The sequence below is a fragment of the Micromys minutus genome (genome assembly GCF_963924665.1).
Source record: "Micromys minutus genome assembly, chromosome: 16".
In the NCBI taxonomy this organism is placed as follows: domain Eukaryota; kingdom Metazoa; phylum Chordata; class Mammalia; order Rodentia; family Muridae; genus Micromys; species Micromys minutus.
The window spans coordinates 48,260,158-48,287,545 of NC_137985.1; the positions used below are offsets into that span (position 1 = coordinate 48,260,158).

Consider the following 27,388-nt stretch of genomic DNA (forward strand, 5'->3'; position numbering starts at 1 on the left):
CCACAGAGGGCGCTACGCCTGCGCCAGAACTGCTGCCTTGCTCCCGGAAGTGGAGGGTTTACACTGAGTGCCGCTGGGTCTGAGTGACCGAAGGCAGTAACACTTGCGGAGATCGCCCGCTGGCCCTCGATCACCATGTCGGCCTTCGACACAAACCCCTTCGCGGACCCAGTGGATGTAAACCCCTTCCAGGTAGAACCTCCAACTCTCAGATTTCTCTAGGGCCAAGGGCTGCGGCCTGGGCCTCTTTCGCCAGAGCCGGGAGACGTGGCGTAGGAGGGACGGGTCACCTGTCCAATGGGAGGACGGTATCTGAAGGCTGGCCTATCATAGTTTGTATGGAGGCGGGACTTGGCAACAGGTAGAACTGTGGCAAGGGGGCGGGGCGCTGCAAAGAAGTGGGCTCTTAGAGCATCCCGGGTTGTAGGCCATCCCACCGGCCTCTGCTGGAGAAAAGGGCCAGGCACGCTCTTATCTCTGGGGAGATGTCTTAGAGTCAGAAAGGGAAGCAAAATGTAGCTGTGACATTTCTACAGTCTTGGGGAATCTACCTGTATTGAGTCATCTTAGGAGAAGGGCTCATTGAAACATAATGAGGAAGTAGAAGTCTAGTGGGGTGGAGAATTGTGGAGATAATTGTGAAGATAATAGCAACAGCGGTAGCAAAGCAAGCATTTGAAGTACAGGGGAGTCTCTAGTGTTTATCAACAAAAGGCTGAGAGAAGGTAGGAAGAGAGCCAAAGCCAAAAAATGCCCTTGGTAAAAATTAGACTTGTTGGCTAAGGGCTTTGTTTGGAGAGAGTTTGGGCCACACGAACTTTCAGGGGAGGGAGATGAAGGGGCTTGGAGCACAAGGTACATGGGTCTGACAAATCTGCAGGGATGGTTACAGGCTTGACCTTTGGAACTCTGAAGAAAACAGCAGTCTTCAGACTTAAGCCAAAACCTTCATGTGACGAACACAGGGATGCCCTGTTGTCTGTACTGAAGGGCTGGAACTCCTGTCAGCCTAGGAGCTTTGCAACTTCTTCTTTCATGTCTGCCCGAAACCAGTTTGAGGGACTCGTGTTTTTGATGACTGAGGATTTATGAGCCCAGCTGTTCTTCCTGTGTTAGTGACACCAAGCACATGAACTTGTCCTGCTGGTACCTTACTTTGGTCATCTACAACTTCAGAGTCTCCTGCATGTGTTGGAGAAGTCCTTTGAGCTTTTCCAGTGTGGGTCCTTCCAAGGGTGGGAGCAAAGCAAGGGCTCCTTGAACTAGATATTTACACCCTCAGGGAGTCGTGTATAAGCATTTACTATTTTGAAGGTTTGCAGCGGTGAGATTGAACCACAGCTTTGCACACTGTAGGCAAATCCTCTCCCACTGTTCATATTGGGTAACACTGGGCTTCATAACCAGGTCCTTGGTTGATTCGTGACAGGTTCTCTTCATATAACACAGACTGGCCCTGAACTCCCTGCTGTCACTTGCTGGTCTTGAACTTGGGGTCCTTCCTCTACCTGCAAGTGCAGCCATAACTAGCTTGAGCTACCACACCCAGCCAGGCTGGGAGTGGAAATTTTACACTTCTTTCCCAAGGTGACCTAGCTGATAGGAACCCTCAGGCCAATTTTGGTAGTTCATTCCTGTTACACTGGTGAATTTAGAATATGTTCTTGTAGCTTAATGTTTCTTGACAGAGCCTTTGCAGGGACCTTGTCTCTTCCAGAAGGCAAACATTTGTTTCTATTAGTTGAGTGAGGAGAAGAATATTTGCATTTTTCTTGTTACTGTCTTCTGCTAACTCCTTTGATTTAATGATAGATTGTTGTATAATACTGGGGGTTCGGTTATATATAGCAAGATTCTAGTAGTCTCTGGGAGTCTGTGGTGTACAGTGATGTTCCTTTGTCCAGTTTTATCCTGTCAGAATAATGCTTTGCTGCTCTCAAGGTCAGCCAGCTGTCCAATTTAGCAGCAGATTTTATAGGGTTAGCAATGGGCAGGATTGTCCCGCCCTGTCTTAGGAGACACTCCTTAAAAGTCTGGCTGTGGAAATGGTTGGACAAAGTGTGAGAGTAACTTTAGAAGTAACAAAGTAATTTCTGCATTGCATTCAAGTAAGACAGTTTGTCCAGGCAGTCTCAGGATATGGCAGGGCAGGAAGCAGCTTTTGGCTTGCCAACCGGCAACATCTGGAGGGGAATCCTGTGAGAGAAGACGAGGGCTGGGCTGACAGTGATATACTCCCCCTCACTCTGGAACGACTTCTCATCCTTGGCAGGAAGCTGTGTGAGGAGAAGCAGACTTGCATCTGATGTCTGGAGCGCCTGTGGTCAGAGTTGCCCTTCCTTGCCCGAGAACAGTGGGAACTGCTTCCCTATCGCCAGGGCTGGGGCTCTGGAAGGATCGGGAGGGTGTAGTCCCAATGACTAGGTGTGAGTCCAGCTTCATTTACTCAAGGTGTTGGCACAGAGCTCAGGAGAAAGCAGGTAGGGAGGCGACAGACTCAAACTGTCACACCTAGTCAGTCTGGAGAACAGCTTTTTTTCCCTTTTCCTTTTCTGTCATATCATATAATGGTGGGTTGCAAAATACACTTACTATTTGGAGTCTGTAGCTGACAGTCAGGGACTGTAAATGTTCTTAGAAATCTGTCCTAGCATCTTCAGATCAGCTTTACATAAGGCAAGACTCCAATGAGACTGGAACATGCCACAGTCAACAGAAGCATGCCAGAATTAGCCTCACACAGGAATTTAGACCCGGGCATCATTGCTGCGCTGGTGCTGGTTTAAAGATTCTCAAGTCTCACTGTGTTACACAGCCCTGGTTATTTTAGGTCAGTGAGGGGAGACTGTAGTATCCACACTCTTGTCTTCTTTTTATTTATTTATTTCTGTTTTGAGACATTGTCTCACTGGCATGCCTGGATCATGTCCCCTTGCCTCTGCTCCTGAGTGTTGGGATACCTTGCCAGGGTAGCCTTTCCTTCTAGAAATGAGAGTGCTGTGTAGGGAGTCAGTCCTTTGTTTCCACCATTAGCCTCAGGAATCGAAACTCAGATAGTTAGGCTTAGTGAGCCATCATGTCCTGAGCTATCTCGTCATCCCTTAGTGTGAAGGGATGGGATAGGACAGATGTCTTGAGCATGCTATACAAGTACTCTACCTTGGGGCAGTTCCTTATAGTAGCCCAGGCTGGCCTGGAGCTCACATAGATCTACCTACTTCTATCTCCCAAGTCCTAGGATTAGAGGTATTTGACACCACACTTGATCCCTTTTGTTTTGAGATGAGGTCTCTCTGTGTAACCCTGGCTGTCCTGGAATTCACTATGTAGCCCAAGCATCTCTTAAACTCAGAGATCTGCCTGCCTCTGCTTCCCCAGTGTTGGAACTAAAGATGTGCACCACCACTCCTATATAGGTTTTTTTTTTTTTAAGATGTATTTATTTATTATATATAAATACACTGTCACTCTCTTCAGACACACCAGAAAAGGGCATCAGATCTCATAGATGGTTGTGAGTCACCATGTGGTTGCTGGGATTTGAACTCAGGACCTCTGGAAGAGCAGTCAGTGCTCTTAACCACTGAGTCCCTAATATGGGGTTTTTAAGGCAATGCATTTAGGTAGTACAATTTGAATTTTCTGTTCTATGGTCAAGTGGGTTTGAAAAATTCTCCCCTCTCATATTTTTCATGAAGACTGACAGGGCTTGCCAGTTTGGTTAAAGTCCTGAGAAACTCGTCAAGGAAGACATTTGACCCAGCATTTCTCAAAGTTGCTCGACCAAGAAACCTGTTTCTGCTGACACTCAACAAAGCCAGTGAAGCTCTCCTGCATCTTTGAAGTTGATTGATTTCTTTACCTAAGTGTTTTTCCTGTGTGTGTTCATGTCTCTGTGGGTGTGGAAAGGTCAAAGAACTTGTTTTTAAATTGCCATTCTTCAGGCCCTCTTCACTTTTTTTTTTTTTTTTTTTTTTTTTTTTTTTTTTGCCTAAAAATTTTTTCCCTTAAATTTTTTTTCTTTCTTTTTTTTTTTTTTTCTTTTTTTTCTTTTTACTGGTCTAGAACTTGGCTGACCAGTGAACTCAGGAATCTACCTGTCTTGGGACTGCCCAGTGCTGGGATTACAAATGTGTCTGGCCTAGTGTAAATATGTGATGCGTGTATGTGTACATGTATGTCATGTGTACATGTATGTCACATACATGCTAGTGGCCAGGGGAAGAGGGCACAGAAGAATTAGATCCCCTGGAGCTAGAGTTACATACAGGTAGCTGTGATCCATCTGATGTGGGTGCTAGAAATTGGAAGAAGAGCACCCACTCTTAACCACTCCAGCCCCTACTTCTGGCTTTTTGTTTTAAAGTGTGAGTTCTAGTTAGGCATGTGGTAATACACCTTTAATCCTAGAATTATAGAATCAAAGGCAAGCAGTCTCGGTGAGTGTGAGACCAGCCTGTCTACACAGTATAGTCAGACTAGCCAGGAACATTTGGTAAGACCCTCTCAAAAAGTCTTCCAAAGGGAGTTCTGGGTATCCAGCTCAGGTTTTCATACCTGCAAAGACAGCCATTTCCTGATAATTGTCTCCTAGCCCCATATCTAGGTTTGTTATAACGCCCTTAATGCCCCTGTCCCCCCCCAGCCCTCCGCAAGTGTAGTTCATGAACCCCTTCCTTACTAATTGGTATAGTAGAGATTATTAGAAAGTGTCCTTCCAAGAAAGAGCTCTGGGTGGAAAGTGAAGTCCCCAGAGAGTGGCAGAGGCTTACCAAATTCCTAGGAGGAAGCAGGAAGCTGCAAGCCAAGCCTTAGCACTTTTACAACCTCCGTGTGCACACCCTGTTTCCTCTGTTCATTGTGGCACATCTGCTCCTTGCCCTCTGGATGTTTGGGTCCCTGGGTTGGAATGATACCAGGCTGTCTGCTCACAGATGTCAAGTGATGCAGAGGAGGAAAACTAAAAAGAGATGGCATTGTACCGTTCTCTTTTTTCCCCCTAGCAGTCCTCTAAGAATCAGACCACCCAAGAAAATGCCAGGGCTGCTTTCCTGCAGTTGAGCGTTCTGCCAGATCACAGCAGAGCAGGCTGGGTCTCTGGAGGGGGTGAGGAAGGGGTGCTGGCGCTGAACAGAGGAAGTCTTTCAGAGCCTGGACTTGCCAAGTCTCACGGTCTCGCTTTCACACATTGCTTCCTTGCAGTTTAAAGATAATCTCAGTGCTGTGGCTGCTTCCCTGGGATGCAGAACATTTCCCTCCTGTGGGAGAGGGTAGTGATGGCAGCTAGGTGCCAACAGTGACCTGAGGAGACTCTATAGATGCTAAAGCCTGTGCCACTTCCCAGAAAGGGAAGCTCCAGCTTGACCGAGATTTGGGAATTCTCAGAATGACAAATAGACCCTTTGAGTTAGGGCGTCAGGTATCACAGGCTGACCCCTAATTTGCTGTGTAGCTGAGGCTGTCCTCGAACTCTTAACTTTTCTGCCTCCATTTCCAGAGTGCCGGAATATGTGTTGCACCACATCCAGTTTAAGGACCTAGTGGAACTTACTGAAGGACACGAGCATTTTTCTTAAGAAATCTGAAAGTGGCTCTGGAGCCATGGCTCAATGGTGTAAGAGCACTGGCTATTCTTCCAGACAACCTTGGTTTGATTCCTAGCACCCACAGTCTGTGACTCATAACTGTAACTCCAGTTCCAAGGAGTTCAACACCCTCTTCTGGTCTCCAAAGGGATCAGACATGCACATGGTGCACAGACATAGAGGCAAAATACCTGTACACATAAAATCTTTTTAAAAATTTAAGGGAGGGCTGGAGAGATGGCTCAGTGGTTAGAGCACTGGCTGCTCTTCCCAGAGGTCCTGAGTTCAATTTCCAGCATCCACATGGTGGCTCACAGCCATTTGTAATGGAATCTGATGCCCTCTACTGGTGTGTCTGACAACAGCTACAGTGTACTCATATACATTAAACAAATGTTTCTTTGAAAAGAAATTTAAGGGAAAAAAAACAAAGAAAATTGAAAATGGCAAGAGTCTCACAGCTTAATGCCAGCTCCAGACAGCTACCCAGATGGAGGTGTCCCTGCCTGTATGCTTGGCACCTGGAGCCAGGCGAGAGTTAGAACTTGGCTAGAGGTCTGGAGGAACTTGGACTCTATACCTCTGTTAAATTTTCCTTGGAGTCACTATGCATAGGATTATCCATTGGTCAGCGGATGCTAATATTTAACCATGATACTCACTTAGGGAAGAGTCCTGTGCACAGCACAAGGCAAGCTTTGGGCCATCAGGTGCCCCCTCGAGTTCCTCACACCTTTATGTACACCAGAAGCCCTGCTGTTCCACCTGCTGGTCCCAGAGAGAAGGTAAATGAGCTTGTGGTCTGTGGTTGGCAGAGCTGAGTGCTAATGCTCGTTGATAAGGATGAGGGCAGGGAGGTTGTGAAGGATCTGAGAAACAGCAGAGCTCTGTGCCAGAAAGGGGCTGGGGTGGAAAGCAGAAAGTCTGGCAGGCAAGCAGATGAAGGATTCGGAAGAACAGCAAGAACCAGAAGTCACCTCTGTATTCCATCTGTCACCCAGGGGTCTCTTCAGTCTTAGATCCTGTAATCAGTCTCTGACAATTAGAGTTTAGAGATCTCTAGAGTTGGAGAGAAAAATAACAAGGCAAGCAAGCTGTAAACTTTGACAGCCTCCAGCAAGAGGGACAAGAAGAGGAAGACAGCCATGCCTTTTTAGTTAAGCTGACACGCCCATGGAGGTCAGCAAGCAGCTGTGTGGTGAAAGTCTGAGAAAGTCCAAAGTGGGCTTTACACATACAGGCAGGGGCACCTCCATCTGGACAGCTGTCTGGAGTTGGCATTTAGCTGTGAGATGACATGCTTAGGTTTCAGCCAGTATTTGAAAGAGATAGAAAAGAAGAAAGAGAATATAAGGATTTTTTCATTAGGGCTCAGAAAAGTATCCCAGCAACTATTGTTTGTTTGTTTGTTTGTTTGTTTTGAGACAGGATCTCACTATGTAGCCCTGGCTGTCCTGGAACTCACTGTATAGACAAGGCTGTCCTAGAACTTAAAGAAATTTACCTGCCTGCCTCCCAAGTGCTAATGCATGTACCACTGTGCCTGGCTTTTGTTGTTCTTGTTTATTTTTTCCGTGAGACAATGTGTCACTTAGACCAGGCCAGCCTGGAACTCAACTTGGAGCCAAAATGAACTTGAACTCCTGATCCTTCTCTCTCCACCTCTTGAGTACTGAGATTGTAGGCAACACAACCACACCCACAACCACACCCCGTATCTCTCAACCACACCCAGTACCTGTCTTCTCTGTGAGCCTGTGGAGTCCTCTGCTGCTTGGGTGACATACACCTGCCTGGCCTGAGTCTTCAGGACTTTGACTTATCTCAGGCTGTTTCCAGTTCCTGTCTCTTAAACGGCCTCAGAATAGCATCCTCACCCAGTCCTCAGCTTACACTAGGCTCTGGCAAATGTCACCAGCAGCTCGCATCCACACATTTCTAGACATGCCATTCTTTGCAGACACCTCCCGTGTGGTCTAGAATCTACAGAGGTCCTCTCCCTTCCCACACAGCCTGAAAAACCAGTCTCCTGGCAGCCTTTCCATTTTTAACCAACTTAGAGTTGCTGAGCCTGTGACATGTACCCCAGGTCTCTAGAATCCCCGACTCCTCCATGCTGAGCTGCTGTCCTATAATTTAACGTTGTCACTCAGGTCAGCAGTCGTGACTAAACATGTCCTTCCTGTACATGGCATGCTCCTCAGGGGCACCAGAATGGTCACAGTATGCCCTGCTCACACTGCTGTGGCTGCTTCCTCTTGCCACTGAGGTCGAGATCTAACTGCTCCAGTCTGGCCCTGCGCTTGTCAGGCTGGTTTCCTGATACTTCCAGCTGTTTTCTCTTTATCCCTTTCATCTCTAAGCCTCCTTAACGTTCTAGGCTGGATATGGTGGCATAAGCTTATAATTCAGCACTTGGGTGGTAGAGGCAAGAGAGTCAGGGATCAGGGTTATTCTCAAATAGAAAAAAAAGAAGGAAGGAAGAGGGGAAAAAAGAAAAAGGGAGGAAAGTAAAAAAGAAGGAAAAGAAAACAAACTAAAGAGACAATGATTCTATCTTAGGGTTTCCATTGCTGTGAAGCAACACCATGACCAAGGCAACTCTTAGGACATTTCCTTGGGTCTGGCTACAGGTTCAGAGGTTCAGTTCAGTATCAAGGCAGACATGGCACTGGAGGAGCTGAGAGTTCTGCATCTTGTTCTGAAGGCAAACAGGAGAAGACTGGCTCCCCAGGCATCTAGGAGGAGGGTTTCAAATTCCACCCTCATAGTGACACAACTCCTCCAACAAGGCTATACTTCCTAATGGTGCCACTCCTTGGGCCAGACATACAAACCATCACAAATGCAAAGCTGGAAACTATGCCAGGTGTGGTAGTGCACACGTTTATCTCAAAGAGGCAGAGGCAGTCAAAGCCTGTGATTTGGAGCAGGGCTATATAGTGAGGCCCTGTCTCTAAAACAGAAAACTAAACAAAATACCTGAGTACACCCTTCTCATTCACTGAACACAGGCGTGTTCTCTTTAGAGTTTAGGTCGTCTGATCCCAGTTAAGGAACACCTGTCTTGACGCTCCCATGTGACACTGCTGCCTTTACTGTTACTAGGGCTCAGTATTGACTGGGTTTGATGCTCTGCACTGTTCTCGGGGGCAAGAACAAGGCTGCTTCTCGGTCCCCACTCAGCGTTTTGTGGATTGGTTTGTGTAGGGAATGAACAGGTGGAAGCTGGAGAAAGGAATTGGTACAAACTGAAGCTAGACTATTTCCACAGAAGGGGTTCCAGGGCCAAAAGGCCTGAAGCATGGAACAGGACCCTGAAGTTTCTGTTGCCTCTCTAGAACACTTGACATCACTGCCTGTGGCAGGGGGCAGACCCAGAGTATGCTTTGCCCTCAGATAGGTTCTCAAGTGCCTGCTTCCCCCATTCCTCTTTAAGACAGGGTCTCTGTGTGATCTTAGCTGGCCTAGAACCAGGCTGGCCTCAAATTCAGAGATTCATCTAAGATTGAACTTCTGAGCATCCTGCTTCAACGTGAGTGCTGAAGTTACAGATGTATGCCATCCTGCCCAGTTTATGCTGTGCCAACAATCAAACCAAGAGCTCCATGCTTGCCAAACAAGCATTTTACCAAAATGAGCTACATCCCTAATTTTTTCCCTCAACACATCCTTCCTCTAACCCTTCTGTTTTTAGATAAAAGTGACATTATCGTATGAAATTTGGAAGATGGAAAAGAGCTCGCCAGTCCCTCCCACGGTCTTGCTTCATTCTTTTAATGAGCTCTTCTGCCAGCCTTTATCATGTGATTGCTTTTGACAAAACTAACTTGGCACTTGTATAATGAGACCTTTCAGTATGACTGCAGGAATTTTTGTTTTGTTTTGTTGGTTTGTTTTGAGACAGGGTCTTGCTATGTAGCCTAAGCTGGCTTTAGATTCACTATATATATATATATATATATATAGCCCAGGATGACTTACAGTGTTCTCCCAACCTCATGGGTGCTGGGACTACAGGTATGTCTTACCATGCCAGACCAGAGGTATCTAATGTGTTTGTTTGGAGCCTGGAATCAGCCTCCCAGTGGGAGCTCAGATGGAATATAACATGGGAAGCAGGGAGGCTCAGGCCTAACCAGGAATTATGAAACGTAATACAAGAGATTTCCCTCCAAACCAGGAAAAGGTGCCCTTGTAAGCCCCGGCCCAAACATGCTTCTCCCAGGGCCCTCACACCCTACCTACATAGAAATGCTCCTCTTACCTGCCATTGGCTTGCTGCCTTCTATAAACCCCACTACTCTAGTTTTATTTCTCTTGTGATAAGATACCCCAGCAAGATCAACTTAGGGGAGAATGGGGGTTTATTCCAGTTTATAAATTCACATTACAGTCCAATATTATGGGGAAGTTAACACAGGAACTTCAAACAGCTAGATATCACATCTGCAGTTAGGAACAAAGAGAAACTAATGAATATGTGCTTGCTTATTTGCTTGTGCTCAACTTGGTTTCTCTACTCTTATATGTTCAGGATCCCCCTGCTACCTAAGGAATAGTGCCACCCACAGTGGCTTCCCATGTTAATTAACTTAAGATAACTCTTCCACAGACAAACCCACAAACCAACTCAAGTAGACAATATCTAATTGAGACTCTCTTCCCAGATGATTATAAGGTTGAAACAGATTTACAGTTAAGGCTAACCATCCCCCCTCCCACGTCCTTCCTAACCCTCCTCCTAGGTATCTCCCTTCCCTCCTGTCAATCACACTGAACCCCACCCAGCACAATCTTGGCATTTTCTCTCAGCTACTAGTCCACCCAGCCATTAACTTTTAAGAGGGAAAGAGCTGTCTGTGTTCTGCTTCTCTTAGCATGTTCTTTCCCCTATAACTGTTCACAAAATGAAAGGACTAACTTTAGGAGCTTTTCTTCCTCCTCTTAAGCATTGTTGTTGCAGTCTGAGTAGCTGAAGAGGTTTTAAATTACTTCTTTGTGGGTGAAATTTAGACCTCACCATCCTTTTAAATAACTGCTTGACCCACTTAAGAGCCAAATGGTGCTCCATGAAGAGTAAAAAGTTGATGCTTGTAGCTTCTCTGTGTAAGCCTATGTACCGTGTGTGTGTGTGTGTGTGTGTGTGTGTGTGTGTGTGTGTGTGTGCATGTGTTTGCATGTGCATGGCCTGAGGATGTCAAAGAGGGCATCGGATCTCCTGGAACTGGAGTTACAGGTGGCTGTGAGTCACTGTGTGGGTGCTGGGGATTGAGTGTGGTTCCTCTGGAAAAGCGTCAAGTACACCATCTCTCCAGCCCCTACTCCAGAGATCTTGAATAGTTACCATTCCTACACTGAGCTTAGGCTTTCCCATCTACATCAGGGTACTGGTCTCTAACATGGCTGTGGTAAAAGCTAAATGAAGAAATCTAAGGTCTCCTTTCTTGGCAGAGCCATAAAGCACACAAGCTGACCAGCGTCTTTTTAAAAAAATTTTTTTTGGATATTTTATGTATTTACATTAAAAATGTTATCCCCTTCCCCCCTCCCATCCCGCCCTCCCCCCAGACCAGATTCTTTATAGAGTGGAATGTAATGAATATTTCCTCCCTCTGTCCTCTTCTCCCTCCCTCCTTTCTTCCTTCATTCCTTTCCTTCCTTTTATGTGTGTGCCTGCATGTGTGGAAGTCGAAGGATTTCATTCTCTGCTTCCGCTATGTAGGTTTCAAGGATCAAGCTCAGACTTGGAGACGAGCTCTTTTAGCCACTGAGCCATCTTGTCAGCCCATCAGTACATTACAGACATAAAGGAGAGCTCAGTCACCACTGAGTTGGGCAGGTTGCATATACCTGAAACCTTATCTCTGGGGAGGCCATAGCAGGAGGTTTGAGTTCACAACCAGACTGGAAAACCAGGTTCTGGGATAGCCTGAGCTACAGGGACTCTCGTCTAAGGGTGGGGTTCGGAGGGTCTGTTGATAGTGGATTCTTGTGATATGGGATTTCTCAAAAATAAAAAATAAAAAGAAGAAATTAAAGCAAGTTGTCAAAGGCTGATAGAACCAGCTGGTGGTAAAACACAGTGAACAAGTCTGGGTGAATAGAATTCACAGTAATGTCAATATGTGCTGGACCTGACACATAGTAAGTACTCAAAACTTTCACCTTCCCTCCATCCTCCCTCCTTCCCCTCCTCCCTCCCTCCCTGTCCTCACCTAGTCTCAGCCTCTCTTGAAGCTGCTCACAGCTTCCAGGTAGAATTCAGGTTTCCTTACAGGAGAAGGACCCACATGTCATGGTGTTTATCTCGTCTGGTCCCAGCACGGTGCCTCTTAGGCCACTGTTGTTTTACATGTCTCCTATCAGGAAGCGGCACACTGAGAAAGAAGCGCTAGTGTGGCCTTTGCTCTCAAACCTGTCTGTGATGATCCTCTGCCATAGCTTCCCACCGAAACCCAAGGAGCCTGAAGGATGGGCCAGGCTAGATGCCTCAGCTGCAGAGCACTGCAGAGGAGCAGGCCACTTACACTGAGCAGGGTTAGGGTTCCAGGTCCACCCTTTGCAGACATTAGGAAAGGAGAACAGCAGGGAGCATCACTGGGACAGGATAGCCACATCTCTGTCATCTCCATCCTACCTCAAGAATCCGCCACCTCACTATTTTGTTTTGATTTTAAAGATGTATTTATTTATCTTATGTATGTGAGTACACTGTCGCTCTCTTCAGGCACACCAGAAGAGGGCATCAGATCCCATTACAGATGCTTGTGAGCCACCATGTGGTTGTTGGGAATTGAACTCAGGACCTGTGGAAGGGTAGTCAGTGCTCTTAACCGCTGAGCCATCTCTCCAGCCTCTCACCTGATTGCTATTGTTATAAAAAATGGCATCTTGCCTTGGGCTTTAAGCTGCTTATTAACATGTACACTTTAGCCAGGTGCTAGCTCCTGAAACTGCTACTTGAGCTGTCTCTTGGGTCCTGTGCCCTGTGGTGACAGACTAGTAGCCAGTTCCTTGGCTGTTGGGTCTGATTTCAGTGACTTGAGCTTGCTTCCACTGGCAGGTATCTGCTGCCTTTGAAAGGGGGCAGACCCTGAGCCAGAGCCCCCCTGCAGGCCAGCTGGTTCTGGGAGAAGACTGATAAGACCAATCCCCATGGCTTTGGGTGACCCCCAGAACCTCACTTTGTCCCTTTCTCTGAGTTGCAGGAACCACCAAAGGAGAGGTAGATGTCCAGCAGTCAGGACACAGTCTGGTGGAGGAGGCTGGACGGAGGTGCAGCATCCCTGAGATGAGGCTGTCTAAAGACCCAGTGAATTGTAGTTGGTGCTCTGCTCTGGGTGTGGCAGTAGAGGAAGTCAGGCACAGTCTTACTCTAGGAGATGGTGGTCCCAGTGGGAAGACAGAACTACTACTGTATAGGAAAGTCAAGAGAACACATGGGGAACTGATACTTAGCTCTGTTAAGTTTCAGAATAGGAAGCCAGCTCCCACCTTCCAGTCTCACATAAGTTACTTCATCATGACCAGTGTCTTTTCTATACCTGTGAACTGAGTGATTTTTACAATTTGAGGCTGACCTGAAGTATATGAAACTGTCAGGAAAAACAAAACAAAAAAGGCACGTCTGGAATTGAACTTTAGAGACTCCAGCCAGGGGCAGTCTGGCCTCTCACTGCTGTTCCCCCAGAGTTTCTTCATGGCTCTACAGTACGACCTGAAGCCCTTAACCATGAACAGGAAGGAGGGGGAGGTTGTCTGCTATAGGACAGGCAGGATGAACTAACTGCTCTTGTCACCAAAAGGGCCACTTAAGCAAAAAGAAGGGCCAGAGAAGAGGGAAGGAAACACAGGACAGACAGCATTGTGCTGATGACATCTATTTGTTTTTTTCAGAAAAGATTTTTTAAAAATATTTATTTGTTTATTATATATAAGTACCCTGTATCTGTCTTCAGACACACCAGAAGAGGGCATCAGATCTCATTACAAATGGTTGTGACCCACCAGGTGGTTGCTGGGATTTGACCTCAGGCCCTCTGGAAGAGCAGTCGGTGCTCTAACAACTGAGCCATCTCTCTAGCCCCCTCAGACAAGATCTTATTATCTCATTTAATAGCCCAGCCAGGCCAGGAATTCATATGTAAGCCGAGGCTAGCCTAAAACTCTTTGGATCCTAATCCTTCTTCCTCAGCCTTCAGCCTGCTAAGACTAGACAGAAGCTGCCACACTAACTATAAGGGATTTTGTTTCATTCTCTCCTTCCCTTCCTCCCTCTCTCAGGGTTTCTCTATGTAGTCCTCTGTCCTGGAACTCTCTTTGTAGACCAGGCCAGCCAGGAACTCAGAGATCCACCTGCCTCTGCCTCCTGCGTACAGGGATTAAAGGTGTGCACCGCTATGCCAGGTTTAGAATTTCTTATTTTATTTTTTTAAGAAAGAAAGGAAAGGGACTGGGGAGATAGCCCCGCAGTTAAGAGCACTGACTGCTCTTCCAAAGGCCTTGCGTTCAATTCCCAGCAACCACATGGTAGCTCACAACCATCTGAGGCTCAGGTACCCTCTTCTGGTATGTCTAAAGTCAGCCACAATGTACTCATATACATAAACTAATTTAAAAAAAAAGAAGGAAAGAAAAAGAAACATTTTTCTGGCTTTTCATCTGAGACCTCGTCCTAGTAAGCGTGCCTGATTGGATAGTCATTGTTGGCAGCAAGTAGCATGCTCCCACTCCAGAACTTTAAACAACCATCCTCTAAAGAGCAAGAGGAATGAAATGCTTTCTGTAGACTAAGAAATAAAATGGGTTTGGGTGCTTAGATCAGTGGTTGAACCTCACAAGTACAAGGCCCTGAAAACAGAACAATAATAAATAAATAAATACTCCAGGAAGGTCTCTACCTCCACCCATTTCACCCCTCCCCACCCAAGTAGGATAAAAACCTACCCAGCTTGAATGCCCTTAACCTGGCATTGAGAAAGCCTGTGTGGGGCTGTTTCCAGAAAAGGTGAAGGGATTCCGATGAGGAAACTTTGTGACAGGGCAGACCAGAACCCCATTGCTTGCTGGCTCCTGGTCAGGGCTATTTCCTCTTGTTAGTATCTAATTCCTTTTTTTTTCTCCTTCCCAGGATCCCTCTGTGACCCAGCTGACCAGTGCTCCTCAGAGTGGCCTGGCTGAGTTCAATCCCTTCTCAGAGGTTGGTGACTATGTCCTTTCTGAGTCTTGTAGTCTCTGGGAGATGGCGGCATATATATTAGTGGGAGGTGCCAGGGCGTCTGGAGCAAAGGACGTGGTGGGGAAAGAACAGCTCTGGAGCGTTATTGTCCTCAGAGGGACAGTCCTAAAGTGGACTCGGGGTAAAGTAAGAATGGAGATGTCTCCAAAGCGGCTGAAGTTCTGTGGGTTCTGAGACACGAGCCTGCCACTTACAGGGTGGTACAGGGCGGTGCTGGAGAGCCTGGTACCTCGCAAGGCCAGGGGTGTGGGTTAGAGGTCTTGTCGCAGAGCAGAGTCCAGACCAGGTCCTCACCGTGGGTTTGCCACAAGTGGAACCCACTCATTTCCTTCCTTTGCTCCACTCAGACAAATGCAGCGACAACGGTTCCTGTCACACAACTTCCTGGGCCCTCCCAGCCAGCAGTTCTCCAGCCCTCAGTGGAGCCAGCGCAGCCGACACCCCAGGTACTGGTCAGGAGCCCTTTGACCTTTCCTGTGCAAGTAGGAATCGCCCAAGTCCATAGTTGAACCCTTAGGGTTGGGTGCAGGGAAGGGCCTTTATCTCTGAAGCTTCCTGTAAAATTTCTTGGGAGCCACACTACAGCCCCATTCCTCCCATCCAACCCCAAACCCCCAAGTAAGCTCCACTCGCCAGGCTGGGACCCCTGGTGTCTTCAGAGAAGACCTGCCCTGTTGCACCACTTCAGGTCCTTCTTAGGACACAGAAATTGTCTGTTTTTTTGTTTGTGGTGCTGCAAATGAAGTCCAGGGCCTTACAAATACTGTCACCAAGCTACATCATTGGCCCCTCTCTTTTTAACCTCATTTATTCCTGCCTTCTTTCCTATTTGCCTTAGTGCCTTCACTGAGTCTGGTGAACCTTGTCTGCTTGTGTCTAACGCCGACCTCTGTCACTCTCTCCACGCCCCACCTCCCACCCCCACCCCAGGCTTCTCACTGCCTTGGTGAGCATGGCCCACAGTGGAGTTGTGTATTGCAGCTCCTGCTTAGACAGGCCAGCAAGTTTCTGCCTGCCCGATTCCTGGCAGCGGGTGAGCCCTCAGAGAGGCAGATGCTACTAGGAAGAGATAGTATTCCCAGGGACAGCTACATGTGCAAGCTTCCGAAGGTAGGCCCAGTGTAGATGAGCAAGAAGAGGGTGGGCTGGGCACCTGGAGCCTGCCCAGGCTGGGTCCTAGAACCCTGTAAGGTGAGACACTCCTTATGTGTGGGGTAACTATGTTCAGCTTGGGTGGTGGGAGTAGAGACCCTGCCTCTGTTCCACAGGCAGCACAGGGAGATGAGGCTAGGGCCAGTTCCTATCCCAGTGTCTGAAGTTCACCTCCCAAGGATGCCAACTTCACTCTCTGGAGAACTGCTTTGCTGAAATGCCTAGTTGTCATCTTGTGAGATGGCCACTCCTGCTCCCCCAAAGAGGACCATAGTCTCATTCTTCAGGAAGAAGATGGGGGCAGACAGTGACCGCAGCAGTTGCAGGGGCCCTGAGCCCAGTTCTGCTCAGCCTCACCCGAGAGTCCCTGAACTGCCACTGACAGGCTCTGCTCTTCTGCAGAAGTGACAAAGCTTGACCTCTGTGTGCCATGAAGGTCAGGCAGAGAAGGGCCACACATCATAGATAGGAGGCAGCCCCCCTGGGCAGAGTGGGGAGGGAGGCTCTGGTGCCTGTGGCCTGCCTTACATCCTCCTCTGTGCTTTCTGCTGGCAGCCTACGCTGTGTCCTTTTCACATACACACTTCAGGTTCTTCCCCTTAGCTTCAAGTCTTTGGGTTTCTGGCTTCAGGTTGGGCTCCTGTGCTTTTACCAAAGAACAATACAATTCAATGTAGCCTGGACTCCACTATGGGGTGGGGGCTAGATGAGCCATGGGGGATGGAAAAGGAACTGCAGAGTCCTGGCAAGGACTAAGGGGTCAAAGGTGGTATAAGGGTAGTGGGCAGTGGGTCACCTAGGCACTCCCATGGCATTCCTTAATGCCCAAGACACTTTATTAGGCAAGACTGCCTCTGACCACCTGCTAGCTCCTCCTGCCCGGGTGAAGTGACTCTGCTGGCCTGCCTGGGCTCACACTGTCCCTTTCTCATTGCCGGCTGTTCCCTGTTCCTGTTCCCTCTAGGCTGTTGCAGCTGCAGCCCAGGCAGGCCTGCTTCGGCAGCAGGAAGAATTAGACAGGAAAGCTGCTGAGCTGGAACGCAAGGAGCGAGAGTTGCAGAATACTGCGGCGAATTTACATGGTAACAGAGACTGTCGGGGTCTAGCCTGCTCTACCTGGCACAAGGGGTACTCTTAACCACCGTCATGGGCATCTTGCAAAGCTTTTGATTTTAGAAGCATGTTGGTTTGGGGAGCTCAGCATAGTGACAATATGTCTAACCCTAACACACTGGAGGCAGAGGCAGAGGATTACTCCAAGTTCCAGGCCAGCCAAGGCTATAATATAGACTACATCTGAAGGGATAAAAGGAAGGAAGGAAGGAAGGGAGCTGGTTCTCGGGTAGAAAGAAATAAGGCAGAAGTTAAAAGATCAGCACAGTGGGCCTAACAGATAGGAGTTATTTCTGTATTCCTTCCCAGCTCTGAAATTCTTTAATTCCCTGGGCCCACAGTTCCATGTTGTTGCTAAAACTTCTTCCCAGAAGGAGACATAAACAAGGTCCCAGTGACAAACTGAGACACAATTCCACCAAAGCTTACTGTGTAGAACTAGTGAGTTTACTGGGTCCTTACAGAGCATGGGTGAGTTACCGACAGGAGGACGGTGTTCCTCTTCAACAGGCTGTCCCTGGAAAGTCTTACCCAGCAGGGATGAAGACTTCCCTGTAGTGGCATACATGGAGCCCTACATAGTCCAGCCTCACCGCAAGGCCATGTACAATAAAGGCAGAATTGCATAGAATTTATGGTAGGGAGTGGCTGGATATTTGGATGAGCACCTCCTGCTCCTCCCCACAAGCCCAGCTGGAATAAGACTTTTTTTTGCAAGAGGGTGCAGTTAAACTCCCCAAGATGGTGGTTGCTTGACTTCTACATGCTTATGATGACAACTCTGGTTGTCCTGCTTATGAGCAGGTCATTAATAAAAATACATTTTTAAGTCAGTGTGCTAGCTCACACTTTTAATCCCAGCACTCAAGAAGTAGAAGCAGGCAGATCTCTGTTAGTTCAAGGCCAGCCTGGTCTACATTCAAGGATAGCCAGAGCTACCTCACAGTCTTGAAAGAAATAAACACATCACTTAGGACATTTAGCTTTCTCTCTTACCCAGTATAGTTGGGCCTCATTGCCTTGGAGCAAACTTGTGGGTATCTCTCTGGGTTCCTCTTGATCTCACTTCATTTTCCTCAAAGCCCTCTGAAGCTTCTGAACTCTACTTGTAGGGTTTTCCTTGAAGCACCTCTGCAAGCTCTGTTCTGCCTATGAACTGGGTGGGTCTGTGGTTTCACCATGTCACTGATGAGGATGACCGTTTTTTGCACAGTGAGAGACAACAACTGGCCACCACTCCCCCCGTGGTGCCCTGTGAAACCCTGCTTCTATCAGGACTTCTCCACAGAGATCCCTGCTGACTACCAACGAATATGCAAGATGCTTTACTATCTCTGGATGTGTGAGTTCCAGGGTGCATTGGCAATGTGTTTAGATCCCTCGCTTTGTTTTTGGGCTTTGCTTGCTGGGGTCAAGACCTCATAGACTCCATCCTTCCCAGTGTTTGGGCTAGCATGGGGAGGTTCTTGATGTCCTATCTAGGAACCTGCTCAAAAGGGCCAGCTAGACTACTTTGAAAAGGAAAAGGGTCTAGCCAGAGACTTCTGTGTTCCTGTAGAGTTCACCTCCTGAAAGGCTCCCCACAGGCCTCTAGGTTCCTGTCAGTGAGGAAAAGCTGCAGCTCCATTGTGGGCCTTTGAGAAAGAGTTATTTCATTCCCCCAAGGATTAGCCCTCACCATGCCTATCTCTGAAACCTCATACCTGTCTCCTTGTCACCTCCTAAGAAAACTTGGTCCCTAGTGTGAAGTCCCTATTATTTTTGCAGTCTCCTTCACAATATGGCCTCTCCTAGGGAATAGCTTGCTCTGTGGGTAGCCAATCCTGCAGCCACCTTGGGTCAAGCCACTTTTCTCTCCTTGCCCCTTTCTAGTGCATTCAGTGACTCTGTTTCTAAACCTGCTTGCGTGCCTGGCCTGGTTCACAAGTAATGCAGCTAATGGGACAGCCTTTGGCCTCTCCATCCTTTGGTTTCTGATCTTCACTCCGTGTGCCTTCCTTTGTTGGTACCGACCCATCTACAAGGCTTTCAGGTAAGTGGAGCTAGCACAGGGGTGAGGGTCTGGCTGGCATCCCAGGAGTAGCTGATAGACCCACTTTCTGGGCCCATCATAGTCCTAGCTCAGAATAGAGTGGTAGGGGATTGCCTCCCTATTTTTGTCTTCTTACTCAGAGCAGACAAATTAAGAGCCATTTGCCTCAGCCTAGCCTATAGGTGAAGTTTGCTAGAGGCCTGTCCATGGATGAACACAGGAATTCAAGGGGTCTGGGAGCCTTACCTGCTCTTGAACTATTCCTGGGCAGGCTGGATGGCAGGCAGAGATTCAGTTACTGTGAAGAGGGAGTACCTTGCTGAGGGTTGGTGCTGTTCTGCGGGTGTCAGATACTATCTGTGGCTCATCTTTATGATCTCAGACATCTGTGGCCAATATGTAAGCTTGTTCCTGTGAGCATAAACAGTGTATCTCTAAGACCCCCAGGGGATTTGGAATTACACTTCATTCTTGATGCTTTTAAGGAAGAAGAGCCAGGAGTATCCAAGAAGGCAGACCCTGAATTTTGTATTGTGGTTCTCAAAGATACAATTGTCAAAGCCAGGGATGTAGCTGAGTTGGTACAGTGCTTGCCTAACACATGCAAAGCCTGTGTTCTAGTAAAGCTCCACATAAAACTGGGTGTGGTGCTACAGGACAGTCCCAGCATTTGGGAGATGCAGACAGAAGGATCAGAAATTCAAGTTTACATAAGGAATTAAGAGACCAGCCTGGGGCTGGAGAGACGGCTCAGCGGTTAAGAGCACTGGCTGCTCTTCTAAAGGTCCAGAGTTCAATTCCCAGTAACCACATGGTGGCTCATAACCATCTATAATGAGATCTGATGCCCTCTTCTGGTGTGTCTGAACACAGCTACAGTGTACTTATGTATAATAAATAAAATCTTAAAAAAAAAAAAAAAGAGAGAGAGAGAGAGAGAGAGAGAGACCAGCCTGGGCTACATGGGACCCTTGTATGTAACTAAGGAAACAGCACAGTAGTGGTGAGTAATCTTAATCAGTTTGCTACTCCACAGATATGTTTTCTCTCATCCAAGTTTACAGGGTGTGTGTGTGTGTGTGTGTGTGTGTGTGTGTGTGTGTGTACACACGCACAAGTGCGTGGTGCCACAGTTTATTTAAGTACATCAAAGGATAACTTTTGAGAGTTCTCTCTTTTCATCCTGTGGGTTCCAGAATTAAACATAGAGCATCAGGCTTGGTAGCAAGTACCTTTCCCTGCTGAGCGATTTCATTGGCTCCAAGCCCTCTTACAATTTACTTCTTTCTCTCTCCACAGGTCTGACAACTCTTTCAGCTTCTTCGTGTTCTTTTTTGTATTTTTTTGTCAAATAGGGATCTACTTCATCCAGTTGATTGGCTTGCCTAACTTGGGGACCAGGTAAGACCTGAGCTGAGGCTCAGCTTCCCTGCCATTCCCTGGCTTCTAGGGAGCCTGTCTGGATCATGGTGGAGAAAGGGTAGCGGGTGCACTACCACCCTTGAGTTTTCTGTTGTGTGATGAAACATTTCCTGCAACACACATGTCCACTCAGCCAAGATAGGGAACCCAGGATAGACCAAAGTAATGGTGCCACCAAAGTCCAGCTTGATGAACCAATGAGTTTTATTGGATTACTTACAAGGATATGGGTGAGGGGTAACTTAACAGGAGCAGAAATGACTCAAAGATAACTGTATCACCAAAGTCCAGCCCAGCAGGGGTGGCAGCTCACAAAGCTGGGTACTTGGTGCACACTGCACACAGCCTGAAGGTAGCTCAGCAGCCTGGAGGGTGTCCTTTTCGAATGACTGTCTGGTCTAAAGCTCTCCCAGGCAGCTGGTCTGGTCTCAAGAGTCTTCCTTGCAGGTCAACTTGTCTGGGAGCATCCTTTCAGCCTAGCCTCCTTCATCACCAAAATCTCAGCTTTCTCTGGCAGGAGGGGGTTCAGTGAATCTGGTCAGTTTCAAGGACTGAAGCTATTTTGAATTGTTTATAATGGAATAGAATATTTTAATCTCTGTGGAAACTCTATGCAACACCTCTTTTCTGCTCATTTTTTCTTTTGGGGGAGGTCCTACGAGTCAGACCCAGAACCTGCACAAACTAGGAGATTCTCTGTTCCTGAGCCACAGCCCAGCTTCCCATCATTTTTACCAAAGTAGCTGTCTTTCCTTGTCCTTTGCATTCTAGTGTGTGAGGATGAACATCTCACTCTGGCCTGGGACTTGCTATATAAGCCAGAGTGGCTTCCAATTCATGGTGATCCTCCTGCCTGCCTCCAGAGAGCTAGCTGAGATCTCAGGTTTGAGCCACCTTGCCAGTTTGGTTAGGTCTTTAGGGCTGTGTCTGGCATGGCACTGTCTACCAAGTTCTTGCTTTTCTCTTGGAGCGTCCTCTGAGAGGCTGATGGATCCCTGGCCTTTGAAGCACCTTACTTCTCTCAGACTCACGATGTAGCCCCAAAATGACTGAACTTCTTGTCATTCTGCCTCTGGGCTGTACCTATTTTATGTAGAGCTAGAATGGAACCCAAGGCCTCATGCTTGCTAGGCATGGACTCTGTCAATGGGGTTACATCCTTAGCTCCCATCTTACCTTTTCTTTCAGGGCCTACCGACTACAGAATGTATTGTCTGTCTCCCTGGAGAGGTGTCTTGCTATTCTGGAGCATGTAACTGGTTTCAGTTTCCTGGCTACCTCGGTCCTCAGCTCAGAATTCATTTCCAAAAGAAAGGCTAATGGCTGGTGTTTTCCTTTCTATGCTATATAGATATTCTATATACGTTCTATAGGGAACATTGCAAAGTGGCCGCACTGGCATGGGGCTGAGCCTGGAAGGGAAGCACTATTCTAGTTCCCTCCTCTCAGCAGTTAGCAAGTCCAGAGTGTGAAGAGAGGACTGGCCATCCGCATTGGCACTGTGAGCCTGAGCATACTGCTGTCCTGCTGCCGTACCCTGTGTTCCAATCCCGACCTTTTCAGTGGGTGGTCCGGTTTCATCATTACTTTAAGCTAGATGTTGTTAGGAAAGCTTGGTTGGCCAAGTGTGGGTGACCCATGTCTGTAATCCCAGCACGTGGGAGATGAGGCAAGAAGAAGTTGAAGGTCAGCCTGGGGTGTGTAGTAAGTTCTGGGCCAGCCTGGAGAACACAGTCTCAAAAAAACAAATGAGCTGAGCATGGTGACACACGAATTTAATCCCAGCATTCAGAAGGGCAGAGGTAGGTGGATCTTTTAGTTTGAGGCCACCCTGGTCTATATAAAAAGATCTAGGGCTGGAGAGATGGCTCAGTGGTTAAGAGCATTGACTGCCCTTTCAGAGGTCCTGAGTTCAAATCCCAGCAAGCACTTGGTGGCTCACAACCATCTGTAATGGAATCCGATGCCCTCTTCTGGTGTGTCTGAAGATAGCTACAGTGTACTCACATATATAAAATGAACAAATAATTATTTAAAAAAGGATCTAGTCTAGCTAGGGTTACATAATAAGACAGTGGCTCAAAACAAACAGACAAATGGGGTGGAGTGGGGCATGCTGCAGTTATAATTTGCACCCTGGATAGAGAGTCTGAGATTGAAGTCTGGTCCTCATCCTGCCTTCAGTGCCTTGAACTCAATGAGCTCTGCTGGTTCCTGCCTGTTCCTGCCTTCCCATAGACCTTCTGTGGCCATTTTCTTTTCTCTTTATATGTGTATGTGTATACCCATGTGTACATGCATGTTCATATGGGGTCATGTAAATACACCTCTATGTGGAAACCAGAGGTTGAGATTTGAGATCTCAACCACAAACTGCTAAGATTGCAGGTATAAGCCACAGCACCCAGTTCTAAGACACAAAAAGCTTTTAAATTACATCTTTATTTAGAGTGCATATACATGCACTCGGGATCCCCATGTGAGAGCCGGCCCTCTCCTTCCACCATGTGGGTTCTGCCAATCAAACTCAGGCAGTCAGGTACAGCGGTCACTCCTTTACTGCCGGAGCCGGAGCCAGAGCCGGAGCCGGAGCCGGAGCCAGCTTTCCTGCCGCTGCAGTGGTCTTTACTGCTTGTGCTTTTGGTATCACATTTCAGAGTCATGAAAGTTACTTCCTGTTTTCATCCACAAGTTCATCTGTTAGTTTTTTGAGACAGAATCTGTTTATGGTCCTTGCTGTCCTGGTTCCTATGTAGACCTGGCTATCCTAGAACTTGTATTCTCCTGCCTCTGCCTCACGAGTACTGGGACTAAAGGTGCGTGCCACCATGCCCAGCCTTTCAGAGTCTTATAGCTCTTACAATCAAATCTTGGTCCTATTTTGAGTTAATTTTCATGTATGATTGAAGTAAGGATGTCCTGGTACCATTTATAAAGAGACTATTAGTTCCCCTTTAGGGTGTTAACAGGTTTTGGTTTTTTTTAATTCCTTTAATTTATCAGGGGGTTGGGGTATGCACACCAGGACATGTATGCAAAGGCCCAAGGTTAATTTTTTTTTTCCCACCACGTGGGTCCTGACTGTCAAACTCTACTATCAAGCTTGGCATCAAGTACCTTTACCCACTGAATCATCTCACTGTCCCAGAAAAATAGATTGGGGATCGTAGAGAGATGGCTTGGTGGTGAAGTGTTGTGGTACATATTAAAAATAATCCACCAACCCTTGCTATGGCTGGCATCGTTAGAGCCATACGGCATCAGCAGGGTATATTATCTCGGGGGTGGCTAATTCCAGCATGGCACCACGTCACACTGTTCCCAGGTACTCTGTGACCCCAGCAGTCTCTCTCACCTTTGCTCCAGCACCAGTGGGCCATATAGAACCAACATTATATTCATCTCATCAGCAGCCGCCCTCTGGTTAGTCTCTCTCCCGGCAGAGGGCTAGCCACGAACTCTGCCCACACTAACCAGCCTGACAAATTCAAAACTCTAGAAACTTGTAATTTAGCAATGGTTTTATCTCACATTTTCTCAGGAAGTTTTACACTTCACAAAACATCCACAACATAAACTCAGAGCCAAATGATATAATTTGCCCACCTAGACAAGACAAATCATCCTGTACAAATCCATCTCTTATAAAATATTCATAACAACCTGTAGCTATGCAGAGCCGCACAGAGATGGTTCATTTTCTTCTTCCTCCATCTTGCCTCTCCTCCTCTCCTGCTTCCCCCTTTCTAAAACTTTGTTCCCACCTACCCTTTTTTTTACCGTCCAATGACAGGCCTCATCTTATCTTGCGCCTGCCTTCACCTGCATAAAAACAACCTACAGTTAAGAGCACTGGCTGTTGTGCCAGTGGACCCAGGTTCAACTCCCAGTACACCATGGCAGCTCACAACTGTCTGTAGCTCCAGTTCTAGGGAATCTGACACCTTCACACCGACACAACAACAATGTACAGAAAAAAACTGAAAAATCGTTTCCTTTATAAATATTTATGCACATGAATACGCTGTAGCTGTCTTCAGATACACCAGAAGAGGGCTTCAGATCCCATTACAGATGGTTGTGAGCTACCATGTGGTAGCTAAGATTTGAACTCAGGACCTCTGGAAGAGCAGTCAGTGCTCTTAACCACTGAGCCATCTTTCCAATCCCCAGAAAATAATTTTTAAAATATGTACATCTGGACTCTGAAGCCTATGGCGTTGCTCTTCCTGCTGTTCACACACAACTTTGATTATTGTAGCTTTGTTGAAAATTTTGAAGTCAGGTAGCATGAAAACAACCCCTTTACAGCTAAGGACACTGAGGCTCTGGTGATGACATAACCAGGAAAGGCTGAGGTAACAAGGTAGAGGCAACAGGCTGGCCAGTGCTCCTCTCCCCAGAGTCCTCTGTGAGAGCCAAGTCTTCTCTGTCCCCACTCTCAGTCAGCTGCAAACACTGAGCCTTGGACTGCTCCTGGCAAGGGAGTTGTCATATCTCCTTTCTGGATCTCACTGGGACAGAAGATTTTCATGTGAGCCCACCTCTGAGACCTCAGGAGAGCTCATGTTAGACTAGTGTGAGCCTGTCAGCACTCACAGCCTGGTCTCACAGAGGCAGGTCACTGAGCCAGAAAGCTCCCCATGCTGCTGGGAAATGTCCAGGTGGTGGTCAGGACACAGCCATGGGAAGCAGTGCTCCTCTTGGGGACTTCTGAGTCTCAATCTTACCTCACCTCTGGTTTCTCCTTTTGTAGTGGTTGGCTCGCAGCCCTAACTACAATGAAGGATGGGCCCTTAGCTGTGACCATCATCATGATGGTAGTGGCTGGCTTCTTTACCCTCTGTGCCGGGCTCTCACTCTTCCTCCTGCAGCGGGTAAGTAGGGCAGAGCCAACAGCGACCACAAGTAAAATGTCCATCTCTCCAGGGTACACATCTAAATATTTCTTGCTCCTGAAGCTATTAGGGGCCTAACACCTCGTCCAAGGCTCCAGGTGAGCAGCCTGGCAGGGTTGATCTCTCCGGTGCCACCATAACCCGATGACTAGGATTGCTCTGGGCTCTTCTCACACCAGCCTCCTTCCCTAGGTACATGCCTTCTACCGCCGAACAGGAGCCAGCTTCCAGCAGGCTCAGGAAGAGTTCTCCCAGGGCATCTTCAGCAACAGAACCGTCCGCACTGCTGCCTCATCTGCTGCCCGAGGAGCCTTCCAGGGGAATTAGTCTTCCTGACTCTCCTTTCCTCAGCCCTGGCCTCTTGTGTCACCTGCCTTCTGAGCTGCACTTTGTGTGGGTGCCGTATGCAGTGGCTGTGTCCAGCACAGACCTGGCAGGGATCTGTCTTGTCCCTGCACTTTCCTCAGTAGTCAGCCTTCTCTTCTACAAGAGGGAAGGAGGGGAAGGGACAAGGACATTTTTTTTTTAACACATGGGAAAAGAAAAAATAACAAAGCTGTCTTTCCTTTTTTTTAATGGTGGTTTGGTAAGATTTTGTCTGGAAGGAACGGGACTCTGCTTTCTCTGAAAACTAATGGACTCATGTGCATGGGATATGGGCCAACCTGGGCTCACTGTACCAGGGATTTTCCACAGGCACCCTGGACTCCACTCCTCCCTCTACAGGCTTCATGTGTACTGGGGCCTCCAGTCTCCCCTTTCATGCTTGGGCTTCACAAGTCTCCCAAGGGCTCCACTCTAGGTGAGCTGTGTTCTGGGTGGGTGCATAGATGTTCCCCAAATTATCTTCAGGTGATCTCCAGGTATACATAATAGAATCATGACCCTTGTGCCTCATGGTGCGATAGCACCTTGTGCCTTCTGGGGGGCTCTCTCCCTAGCTCCTCTCTTCAGACTTCTGAATGTATAGCAATTGGGGTTGGTTGGACTTGGGAGGATAGGGAGGGGTTGAAGACAAGTCCTGCCCAGCCTCTGGCGGTCTTCTGAGAGGGCAGGTGTTTGCTGATCTGTTTGTTGTGGCTTCTCTCCTCCCGAGGGGCTCTGCCTTCTGCCTTAGCCTGGCCCCTGCCCTCTTCAGCAATGCTCTCCTCTTACAACTCTTAGGGTGGCTTGGAGGAAATCAGTCTAGAACTATGTCCTGCAGGCAGGATCGCTGAGCCTTCTTGCTGAGGGTTCTTCCCACACCCTCAGTGGAGGCTAGGTCCCTTTCTACTTGTCCTGGGGGCTCCACAGGTGTGCCACTGCAGTGGCACTTAGGAAGCCACTGTGGAAACCTGGACCCTGTGTTGTGTCCGTGCCTTGTACCTCAAGAGCTCACCAAGCTGGCAAGCCTCCTGCCTCTGAACTGGGCCCCTCTGAGGCTACCTTCATGCTGTCAGCCCATTTAGCCCTAGGGCCACTGAATGGTAATGACAGCCACCAGGGTTTTGTAAACTTTCTGGTATTATTCTCCTCCATGTACAAATGTATATGTCGTGTCTCAAATTTTTTGTGCTTAAATAAAAAGATTTTTGGACAGCACTTGTTCTGATGTCTCTGGTGGACTTGGGAGGGCTATAGCCTATCAAAGCACAGGCTAAGAGCCAACTAAATAGGTGAGGTGACAAGATAGTTGGTGGCTTAACTGTGATAGACAACAAGTCACTCAACTCTAGGGAAGAAGCCCTTCCAAGAGTGAAAGGCATATGGGAGGACCCTGGCAATGGCAGCTTGGCCTCTTCCAAAGGCATTTACATATTTTTTAGCCAGGCATGGCGGTGCATACTATTAGTCCCAGCACTCAGGAGGCAGAGGCAGTCGGATCTCTTGAGTTTGAAGCCAAACTGGTCTACAAAGTAAGTTCCAGGACAGCCAGGACTACTCAGAGAAACCCTGTCTTCAAAAA

The 27,388-nt window shown here is 47.7% G+C and overlaps 1 protein-coding gene across 1 annotated transcript; it reads left to right on the plus strand.

Moving 5' to 3' along the window:
* The first annotated feature begins 53 nt into the window (after positions 1-53).
* On the plus strand, positions 54-27,017 carry SCAMP2 (secretory carrier membrane protein 2). Its single transcript, XM_080929922.1, has 9 exons — positions 54-192; positions 14,719-14,787; positions 15,174-15,272; positions 16,943-17,060; positions 18,305-18,433; positions 18,964-19,123; positions 20,423-20,524; positions 25,302-25,422; positions 25,636-27,017. The coding sequence occupies exons 1-9, from the start codon at positions 136-138 to the stop codon at positions 25,768-25,770; spliced, it is 990 nt and encodes a 329-aa protein (XP_080786048.1). The 5' UTR covers positions 54-135; the 3' UTR covers positions 25,771-27,017.
* Positions 27,018-27,388: the final 371 nt, after the last annotated feature.